Source organism: Trachymyrmex septentrionalis, unplaced genomic scaffold, assembly GCF_001594115.1.
Source record: "Trachymyrmex septentrionalis isolate Tsep2-gDNA-1 unplaced genomic scaffold, Tsep1.0 scaffold101, whole genome shotgun sequence".
Taxonomy (NCBI): Eukaryota; Metazoa; Arthropoda; class Insecta; order Hymenoptera; family Formicidae; genus Trachymyrmex; species Trachymyrmex septentrionalis.
In genome coordinates this window covers 1,205,705-1,217,280 of record NW_017304136.1, presented here as the reverse complement: position 1 = coordinate 1,217,280, position 11,576 = coordinate 1,205,705, and the positions used below count along the sequence as shown (strand labels likewise).

At 30.4% G+C, this 11,576-nt stretch overlaps 1 protein-coding gene across 2 annotated transcripts; it reads right to left on the bottom strand.

Moving 5' to 3' along the window:
- Positions 1-648: 648 nt before the first annotated feature.
- Positions 649-3,426, bottom strand: LOC108755798 (sphingosine-1-phosphate lyase). Of its 2 annotated transcripts, XM_018499194.1 has the most exons (9): positions 3,221-3,426; positions 2,895-3,042; positions 2,427-2,642; positions 2,137-2,345; positions 1,808-2,044; positions 1,529-1,738; positions 1,217-1,455; positions 857-1,124; positions 649-773 (listed from the first exon to the last, which is right to left on the bottom strand). In XM_018499194.1, the coding sequence occupies exons 2-9, from the start codon at positions 3,034-3,036 to the stop codon at positions 678-680; spliced, it is 1,617 nt and encodes a 538-aa protein (XP_018354696.1). In that variant the 5' UTR covers positions 3,037-3,042; positions 3,221-3,426; the 3' UTR covers positions 649-677. The 2 variants fall into 2 exon arrangements, with proteins under 2 accessions (XP_018354696.1, XP_018354616.1); XM_018499114.1 differs by lacking the exon at positions 3,221-3,426 and having other exon boundaries at positions 2,895-3,057.
- Between the last annotated feature and the right edge of the window lie 8,150 nt (positions 3,427-11,576).

Here is an 11,576-nt window from a genome sequence, read left to right as displayed (position 1 = left end):
ATCTTTAGAAATTAATATTTCATTAATTATTGCGGAAATTGTAAAATTATAGAGGACTTTTCGACTTAATTTTCAATCAGGAATAATGCTATATGATTAATGTCCACTATGTAAAAAATACTCTGGTGTGTGTATATATATATATATATATATACAGAAAAGAAAATAGTAGGAATAATTATAGAACAATAAATAAAATTATTTATTCTAGGATATAAATACTATTTCTTGCGTTGTCTTTTTTATCATGTAAATATACTAACATCCTTAATACACAGTATTATAATAAAATAATAAATTGAAATTTATTATTCCTTTGTATAGATACATTTCAGTTAAAATGAATATATAAAATGCATAATTTTTAATGGCATAATTATGAAAATTTGTACTCTCAGTCTGTTCTTTTATTACGAAATTTGTAAATAATATTAATAAGCAATATATACCACATGAATTATAAAATATGCAATCAGTCTTTAACCTATGTACAAAAACAAACATACTCTTTTTAAAAAATAAACAAAAATTTCTATTCAAATTACTAATTTTTAATACATTCTACAATGTACGAAAAAGCAGAGTGTTCTTTGTATTTCAATATAAATATGTATGCATTTTATATTTTTATAATATATTATATTAATGTTTTTTATGGAACTATTATGTGTTTTATTTCATTCAGTGTAATACATGGAATCCAAAAAGGATTTTGTAATTTCGCTAACCACACTTCGATCAGGGATATTTTGGCTCATTCCATACATTGCAAGCTGAAAAATATTACATAACAATGAATATTTTAAAACGTAAATCTATTTAAAATTACAAATTGTAATTGTAATTTTGTGTTTACCTTTCCCTTCACTGGAACATTTCGGTCTTGCATAATTATTTCCAGTGCCGAATTAACATCCTCCAAAAATTGATCCGCTACTCCTGGCTCGGTATGCACATGTGTAACGCATATGTGTATACCGCAAGGAAATTGTAGTGGGTTCAAACTCCAACCTTTACTGTTAAGAGTTTCCGATAGTCTATAGATGTGAAAATCATTGGAACCGATTGCAATAACAGATGTGGCTGGTGTGCCAAATATGAAAATGCCATCCATTTCCCTCAACCTACATTCAATTTTTTAAGAAATCAATATATATCGTATATATATATAATATTTGTAATCAATTCTAGCATAAATGTATCTCTGAATGCATACTTTCGTTCGATATATCTTGTAGTTTCAATTATCTTTTTAGTCGATTCCACATATTCATCAAATCCATAATACAGTAATGTTGCCCAACAAGTAGCTATAATGCCTCCGGCTCGAGAACCACTAATTGTTGGACTTCCATATATGCCACCAGGCCAATCTGTTGTTATACTATATTGATAGTGTCGGTATGTTTTGTTTCGATAAAGGATTACCGACGATCCTTTCGGAGCATATCCATACTAAAAAAATTATATGTTCTATACGTACTTCTCAAACAACATATACATTCTTATATATAGTATGGAAGAATACTTTATGAGTATCAGCTGATATACTGGTTACACCAGGAAGTTTGAAATCAAAGGGTGGTAAAGGATAGCCAGCATCAGACATAAAACAGGCTAGAAAACCGCCTAGACAGCCATCTACATGAACAGGAATACCGTATTTTATGCCTAATTCAGATATTGCTTCGATATTATCCATCGTACCATGGGGGAAATTTGGTGCAGACCCTACTAACTATCAGAAATAATTAAATTCGAATAAATTTGAAATAAAGTTGCACAGTTACACTGTGCCATAGCTTACCATTATTGTATTTTTCGTAATTGACTTTTTCATAGTTTTGATGCAAACTGTAAAACTGTGTGGATGGACAGGCACGTAACATAATTTTATCTTCAAATATTGGGCAGCTTTGTCAAACGCTGCATGAGCGGTAACTGGAAGCACTATCTCTGGTTTTTTTATGCCTTTGACATCACGAGCATAATCTCGATATGCTTTGCATGCTAAGAAAATTGACTCTGTGCCACCCGAAGACATCTAGAATGTTTATCGAAGAAACTTCACATATTGCATTTTAATACTTAATTTGTATGATTTTATATAAATTGAAAAAGTAATAGAAAAGCTACAGTTCCACAAGAATCTTTATCTCCATTGAACAAATTGCAGGCTATCCGAACTACTTCTGCCTCCATTTTACAAATCCCAGGAAAAACCTCAGGATGTAGTGGATTAGTATAAGATGCAATTGCATATACATTCCCCATTAGCTCTGTAAGTTCACTATTAGCTCTGTAAACTGTACCTGATACACGACCACTTTTCCAATCATAATCACCTAATAAAACAAGTGAAAAAGTTAAATTAAAATATTGAAATCTCTTGTAAGATATATTGGCAACGTGTTAATTAATCTTACCAAGATAAATATACTCATTTACTAAATTTAATAGCTTTTCATTTTTCAATCCATTTTTGGGAAGATGCACAATGAATGAAGTTTCTTTGAATCTACGCAAAACATCATTTTCAAAGATTTCATTAACTTCAGCTAGCTCTTTATCTATTTTGTTACGAATAGAAGGAATGTAACGGGCTAGTCTAAATATATGTTTCTTGCAACGTTCTAAAAGACCTGTACAACATAATAAGAGTAATTTTCTTCAGAAAAAACTAATCATAGTAAAATATAATTATATATTATGTCTGACTTATACTTAAAAAAAAAAATATATATATATATCACATTCAGTGGCTGCAGAAAAGCAAGCAGCTTTGTAACTGCTATGATTCTTTAATATAATTATACATTGCCAATCACATTAAAGAATTTTACAACAGTTGCAAAGCTACTTTTTCTGCTGACGCACATTATTGTAATACTTACTCTCGTCCTGATAAATAAAAGTCAATAACCACACTGTAGCAAGGGTAGCTGTACTCGTCATAGCTGCTATTTGCCATGGCTCTTTATTTTTAAATATATAATTTATACCTCTTGATGTAGCATCCAAAATTATGCAATTCATATTTTTCTGAAAATATATCATTAAATAACATTAATATGATGTATGTTAATGTGACATAAAATATCACTTTGAACCACTGAAACGCTTGTCATCAAGCCAGTCGAGGAACCAAGTAGGAGCGTAAAGATCTTGAACTTGGTTAAGGATCCATGACTGATAATCGCTTAAATAATTTCATGCTCACCTGAATTTCAACAGGCTGTTAGCGACCCAGATAACTCGTAATTTCTGTTAAATGGAATGACTTAACACTTTCCACTCCCGAGATAACGCTACTGAGTACAATGATAACACGTACTCCAGGCGCAAGATCTTTTAAAACATCAACACCAAATACATATGGCCCGCTAAACCGGTAAGACTGGCGTGGACTGGCAAGACTGCTGATCTCACGATGCACCGATTAACCAGTCCGTGTCCGCGTTGAAACTTAAAAGACCTCTCATACGCTAACGCCCTCTGGGCAAACAATGTGCTACAATGGGGAGATAGAGAGAGAGATAGAGAGGGAGGGGGGGGGGGGGGGGGGGGGATAGATAGATAAAAGCGTTTATTACGATTCTACGATAAGTTCTCCAAGAACCATCACGTAAGAATACAATAAAATAATTACAACGATGAGAAGATAAAATATATAAATTATATTATTAATTATGTATATTATTTGTGTATATTATTAATATAATTATATATATTATTATATATATTATATATATATAATATTATTATATATAATTAATTATATTATAATATTGGTATAATAAGAAGATTATGAGAATATATTTTACAAATACAGTATAGTTAAGATGAGAAAATAAAATAACAAACAATTTAAGATTTGAAGAGAAAAGAAACAACACACATAGAGGAGCGATTAAATATATATGCAAAAAAGTTAAGTGAAATCTTGAATGTTAATGCAGGAAAGGTCAATAACGGATCTGCGAGATATTGAAAAATTGATACCTCGCAATATATCAAATAAGCAGAAATAAACAACTTTCGAAATATGCAAAGTGTCTGATAATTCTATCGATAACACTCGTGAGCAGGTAGAGCGGATTAAACTAACAATGAGTCAAAAAGTCCTGTATTTTATAATTTTTGCAATTAATGAGATATTAATTATAAATTTAGAAAAAAGAACATATATATAAAATAGGACTCCTAATAATTGTAAAAATATAATACAGATTTAAGGGAGCTACTTTGGAGTCAGTGCGGTAAGAGATGCGCAATCTACACTTATATAATTATTAATAATATAATGTGTATTAAAAAATGTTAGTTTGAAAAAGAAAATAGACTAACATTTTTTTATAATACATATTATATTATTAATAATTATATAAGTGTAGATTGCGCATCTCTTACCGTACTGAATAGCCTCCTTAAATCTGTATTATATTTTTAGAGATATTAATTTTTAAAGATTGCTAAATAAACGCGTATAATCCTCTCGTTTCACCCGGTCGTACCAAATGCACGCTCATTGACTCTTAGTCGCTAGGCGCGGTGTTGTTATTACAAAAGCGGGAGTTGTTTATTACAAACAGCGATGAAAGAAAATAATTCTCCGTGCGCCTAGTGAGACTGTAGTATATGGCCGATGGACGTGCATTTGGCAGTGAAACTCTATGAACGATATTCATAATCCGTTATTATTTTAAAATCGTCTTAAGTAACTATTTTAAGATGCTAATACAGCTCTCTTATTGGTTCATAACATCTTATCTTGAAGATCTAACTATGAATACCTATGGCCGGTATTCATAGTCGGATTTTATATCTAAGACCGTCTTAAAATGTCATAAACTAGAAGCTGGTATTTATAATTAAATTTTATATTCAAGATCGTCTTAAGTACAGTCTTAAAAAGTCATGAACCAATCAGAGGGCGGTATTAGTGTCTTAAAACATTGCTTAAGACAATCTTAAAATAAGAACTAACTGACTATGAATACTGACTATAAATTAAAGTTTCAATATTTTAGTGGCTAACATTAAGAAAATTAAACTTTTCAGGAGCATATAACCAACCTTCGTTGTTTAGAAGTCATATATTTTAAAAAACTAGTACAATTTGTATACGTTTCGGTCAACATTTGACCATCTTCAGTACATTTCTAATAACATTATATTAAAACGAAATCAATCGATAGTAATCCTAATCTAAAAACGCAAAAAATTTTCGTTTAATCTTATATTTTAAATAGAAATATCGCATCTTTTTGAAAAAAGGCGTATGAAGATAAATTTAATAATCACACAACAGTTCGCAACATTTAATATGGTGACATACATTTTAAATAGAAATATCCATTTCTTTGAAAAAAGGCGTGTAAAGATAAATTTAGTATTTATACAACGGTTCGCAACACATGTTTTTCAAACACCTTTTTTCAAACACATGTTGCGAACCGTTGTATAAATACTAAATTTATCTTTACACGCCTTTTTTCAAAGAAATGGATATTTCTATTTAAAATGTATGTCACCATATTAAATGTTGCGAACTGTTGTGTGATTATTAAATTTATCTTCATACGCCTTTTTTCAAAAAGATGCGATATTTCTATTTAAAATATAAGATTAAACGAAAATTTTTTGCGTTTTTAGATTAGGATTACTATCGATTGATTTCGTTTTAATATAATGTTATTAGAAATGTACTGAAGATGGTCAAATGTTGACCGAAACGTATACAAATTGTACTAGTTTTTTAAAATATATGACTTCTAAACAACGAAGGTTGGTTATATGCTCCTGAAAAGTTTAATTTTTATAAATTAAAGCTCAGCACTCTGGGAATCTAAAAATTCTTTTTTCATTCCTGACTTACGAAATGAATTCTTTTCCTATCCCATTTCTGTTCTGAAAGTATTCCTAAGGATCTCAAAAGAATTTACTTTTATGTCATCAATTATGAGTTCTTTTTCTGAGTAACTGTAACGGTAACAAAGTTACATTTTTTTTTTGATAATAGTAACGAATTTTACAGTTACTTTTATCATTACTTTGCACACGATATGACATAAGCCACTTACACTGTAAAAAAATTTGTTTACATATACAATACATGTAAAATAGATTACATGATTAGTTCTGTATATATAAAAAATCATGCAATTTTACAGAAATTATGTAAGTCTACAAAAATTATGTAAATTTTATTGTGTAAATATATCTTATTTTACATTGAAAATTATGTAAATAGCAGCATATTTTGAATATTTTCTGTAATTATCTAAATTTTAGTAATATTACGTAAAATATAACAGAAATTTTTCGCGTATTGCTGTTAAATATAAATAAAATATAGTGCGAAATGTATTGTCATATTATCGTTCCTGTAACTACACATACACATTGCAATTGTACTTCCACAATCTGCTTAGTTACAAATCAAGAAATTATTTATTCGCAAATAAATTATATTGCAAATTTACAAACGTGTGGACGTTTATTATGTGGGTTTCAAAGTTATCCACTATAATGGTTGTAATTTTACACAACAATTTTTTTACAGTGCATAGCACTCGAGACTAGAAAAGCCCCTAGGTCCGTCTGCTGTGATTGTCATAAATTAAAAAAAAAAATAACGGAAAAGTAGCGAAAAGTTACTCTCTCAAGTAACGATAACTGTAACAAGTTATTTTCAAAAATCGGTAACTTGTAGTAACGATTGTTATTATTTCTACTCGATAACGAGTAACTGGTAACTTGCTAGTATATATAATTTTACATGTAAATTTAAAAAGTAACTTTTTATTCTCTGAAATTTACATGTAAAATTATATATAATTATATAGAATTATATATAATTATATGCAAAGTATATCCATAATAATGTTATATAATAACTTTTATATAATTACATATAAAATATTTTTTCCCGGATATGTATGCATATATACATAATGTATATCTATTTTGTATGCATATTTTTTGTATGTATGTATACAAAACGCTATTGCAAAAACTAATTTCTATTACGCCCGCAATCACTCAAGCAATTGCTCAAGCATGGTACAATTCTAGTGGCGGCAAATTATGACTTGTAGCGGGAATAATTTTGTCAACTATATTAATTGCGACCAAGCCAAAAAAACACTTTTTTTTACGAACAGAACATTTACGAACATTACGAACAGAAAAAGGGTTTCTTTAAATTAACTTCAATTTAACTCTGTAAGAAGTACTTTTATGGAATTCTTTGTTAATCGGAAAGAAATTCTTTTTAAGTTCATTTCGAACAAATTACTAATTGCTAATTTAAAAAGAAGTCAAGAAAATAAATTCTTTTCAAGTTCAAATGGATCAATTGTGTTATCTGAAAATTTGCTAGCATCTGACAGTATGGCTTGGATGGATAAACGCTTATTCGGCGATCTTTAGAAATTAATAGTTAACTATCAATGCGAAAATTGCAAAATGGTATAGGTTTAGATTCATAGCTTTTGACTCAGTTTAATCGGTTTTACCATGAATGTTGTCAGCAAAATTATCAAACACCCTGTATATAGCTACACATCATTGTTTAAAAAATATCTAAAATTTATCAGTTTTTACTTTATTTTTTTTTTTAGGATATTTTGCAAATAAATTTTGCAACTGAAATATTAGAAAATTTAGGATGACTTTGATTTTATTGGTAATCGAAAGATTAACTTCTCAAGTAGCAAAGTTTGTGGAAAATCGGTTTTTGTAAAGTAACTTTTCTGGAAATTTTTTTGACAAAATATAATAGAATCTGCAGAAATAAAATAGAATCTACTAGGAAAATATGAGAGCAAATTAACTGTAAAAATTAAGTGTAAGTAAAGTCTGACATTTCGTAACTATTTAAATGGTATATTAATTTTATTTAAATACAGTTTTAAAGAGTGACAAATCCTGTTCAATTTTCGTTGGAAATTTCTTGTCAGATTACATTAGCAGATTTGCTAACTTAATTCATTGTTACTCACTGCAACTATCTTCGATTGTAATATCAAAAGCGAGAAATATGTATTTAAAAAAATACATAATTGTTAAAATATACTTTTTTCATAAAATAACATTTGCAATCAATAGAATAGATTTATGAAATATACTAAAAAATCTTCTTGTATTCCGATAATCAATAAACAAATAACTAGAAATAGATAACTTAAAATGAGAGAGAGAGAGAGAGAGAGAGAGAGAGAGAGAGAGAGAGAGAGATTATTTTAGTCTATAAAATCCGAAGTAAAAAGAAAGTTTTTGATATACTTTACAAGTATACTGTATCGAATGCAAATATCGTTTTATTAAAAAATGTTTCTATTTTAATGTATTTTGCAAGAATTTTCATTGTGTATGTCCTCCCTTCTGACGTCATCAATCTGAAGATCTATGATAAGTGATCAGGTGCCTCAAGCAAATGCAGTTTGCTTGTTGTCTTCAATATTCCGTTTGAATCTCTCGTCAAGAACTTTGTTTATTGTATTATCAAGAAATATCTATAATTATATCTAGTGAGAAATGATAATGAAATCGACATCGAATCAACATAGATTTGACATCAATTTCATTATCATTTCTTACTATAATATAGAATCTATTTTATACAGATATGTATGATAGAATCGTAGATAAAAAAAATTTTTTTATTTTAATATATACATAAAAAATAATTAGAAGCTACATAATTTCGCAGGATTAATTCGTCAAGTAACTTCTAAAGTATTTTGTTAATATGTTAAAATTGTCAATTTTTCATTACCTAACACGTGGAAAAATTGGATTAAAGATGATAAATTATGTATGATTGAAGTTTTGCTATAAGTAAATAATTATTGAATTAATTATCAATTAAGTTAAAATCAAAGTTCAGTCGTGATGAAACTCGATTGCGAGGAAATAAATCTGCACGTTCGCATTTACGCGTGGTAATTTTTTTCTTTATTTACAAATAGTCGATAATCGTATAATGTACTCGGTAACAAAATTACATTGCACATATACAGAATTATCGTTAGCACTAAGGCAAGAACTGAATTAACAATACGTATCGCGTTCGAACGAGAGAACTCGTCCCAATCGGACACAGTGTGTGGAATTGTCTTAAGATATACTCAGTCGTGAAATTTACATGACAGCGTTCTTCCTCTTTCTTTCTTTAAGCATAGTAGTTTTAACACTACATCAATAAAGGAGAAAAATGAAGCATCCAACGTAAAAGGAGGAGAAGATTCAACATATCTGGATTAACTAGAGGAGCTAGGCCGAACAGTTTGGAGCTCAGTCACGTGTTAAGTGTCTGCCCAGCAGGGAGTGAATGAAACAAATGGAATTGGATCCATTTCGCGCAAATCCCGAATCTCTTTTCTTTTTATTATAACTTGAGATAGATACCCTATCTCAGAGTCTGGTCACGAACGATTTTGTCAAAATCCTACGAGAGAGAAAGGTATATATGTATATAATTTTTTCTTCCTCTATATATATACATATATATATATATATATATACATATAATATATATATGTACATATATATACTATTTAATCTAACTGTCTCGCTATAATTTTAATTTTAAAGTTATAAAGTAAAACAGTATATGTTAGAATGAGGTAGTATATGTATATACAAAGAGAAATGATTGTCTTTCTTTTTCGTATTTTGACAAAAGGCGGACAATCACTCATAACCAGATTCTGCATAGAGTTTCTAACTTGAGGAAATATAGTGCGGCTTAAACGTGGAGTACGCGCAAAAATAATGACAAGCCCTCCGGACCGAAAGGAAAAGATACAGGCTGTTACATCATTGTTTGCGTCGCTGGAACTCGAATGTTAATCACTGCGCGTTAAATAGGCGGTTTCACGTAAAATGCAAATATAGGCACTCTATTTACCGGCGTTGAAAGCGTCGCGCGATACTATGGTGCACTAAAAGTCCCTCGGGAATTTACAAAAAGAATTACACGTAAACTCGTCTCGCTTTATGCGCGTGGACAATCACAGCGTCGATTATTTGACTAGAAAAACATTCTATTGTAAGGCGAATCCAAGCTAAGGAAGGAACTGGAACTGGAACGAGCGTGAAGGAACAAATTTATTTGGATGATAGTCGAAGAAAGTCCGAATCGACGTGTGTTCTTTTATCGGTGCATCATAAGAAAAATTCTCTTTATACGAATCGTCGTGAATATTTCTTCACGATCGTTCGTCATGCCAGTTCGGTCTGAAACCACCTTGTACATGATGTTCGAATTTACACGAAACGCATATTTTTATGCGAATTCGATCATACGTTTCGAATTGTCACAAACGCAATAATTCATGACATTCTACGACACTTCACTTGCGATTATTTCAATTCGCATAAAATTGCTCATGCATATTCGAGAAGCATCATTTAAAGAGGCCTCGATATGAATATTATGTTCCGTTTTTATTAGCGTGACTCAAGTCCGTTTTGCTCGGCTGAGGATGCAACATTCTTGCGTAAACGAGATATGTTTCGATATCGGATGGTAGAATGAGTTGTTAATTAAAATGTAATGTAGCACGGAAAATGGTTCGAAATTATCTTTCAGTCGCGTGCGCATACCAATTTCTTTTTCCCGATTGTATGATCTCTTCTCCCCAATCGGGGATAATTAGTGATCAATGACACCTTCTTATTTGTCCGAGAAAAAAATATCTTTATATTTGCCTGTTTGTTACGTTATTCGTATACAAAGTTGTAATCAGACGAAGATCAATTTTTTCCAGCTAATACATAGCGTGCGCTCGCGAATGAAAGAGAAATCTGCGCTTGGAATACAAAATCTTTCACTTTGTTGTTCTATATGAAATACTCGCGAACCTGTGCTGGTCGACCTGGCACTCCATTCATAACATCGGGAAAAAAATCACGCGATTTCCAAAAGTCTTATCATTCTGATAGGTCTATCTCAACGCACCTGATTGAACGTCACCTGCGCCGTTGCACGAGCTCGCGATTTGTGTTCGCATTTACATTAAAATAGTCCTCGACGTTTATGATTACTTGCTGCGACTTACGAACGGGGGTTAAAGATAATAGTAAGGACGACTAGAAAAAACGGATTAATCGTACGACCTACCGTTTTGTACTTCGACGATTAGTTGCGAATACCTGGCGAGAATAATTCTACAAAAGGCTGTCAATAATGTCGCTCGTGAGAGTGGGGCGTTACGAACACGAAGGTATTGCGAATTCGAGACGCGCAGCGTAGAGTTGATAATTCGATAATGAAATGCCAGGATATTCAAATATTCAATAGAAATATTTAGAAATTACATCAATGTTACAATTTTGTACTCAATAATAACTATTACGTGTGTTATATTTATATTGTTGAGTGGGAAATTATAATATTGATGCAATGTTACTGTTAATTACATTTATTTTTAGTGTTTCTAATTATTAATAACTTTAATTAGTATTTATCAAGTAGACACTTAAATGTTCGAGCCTACTGTCGTTATTTTTGATATAAGGGCATTTAAATCTGCACCGAGAAAAATACATCGCGTAAAAAGATCTGT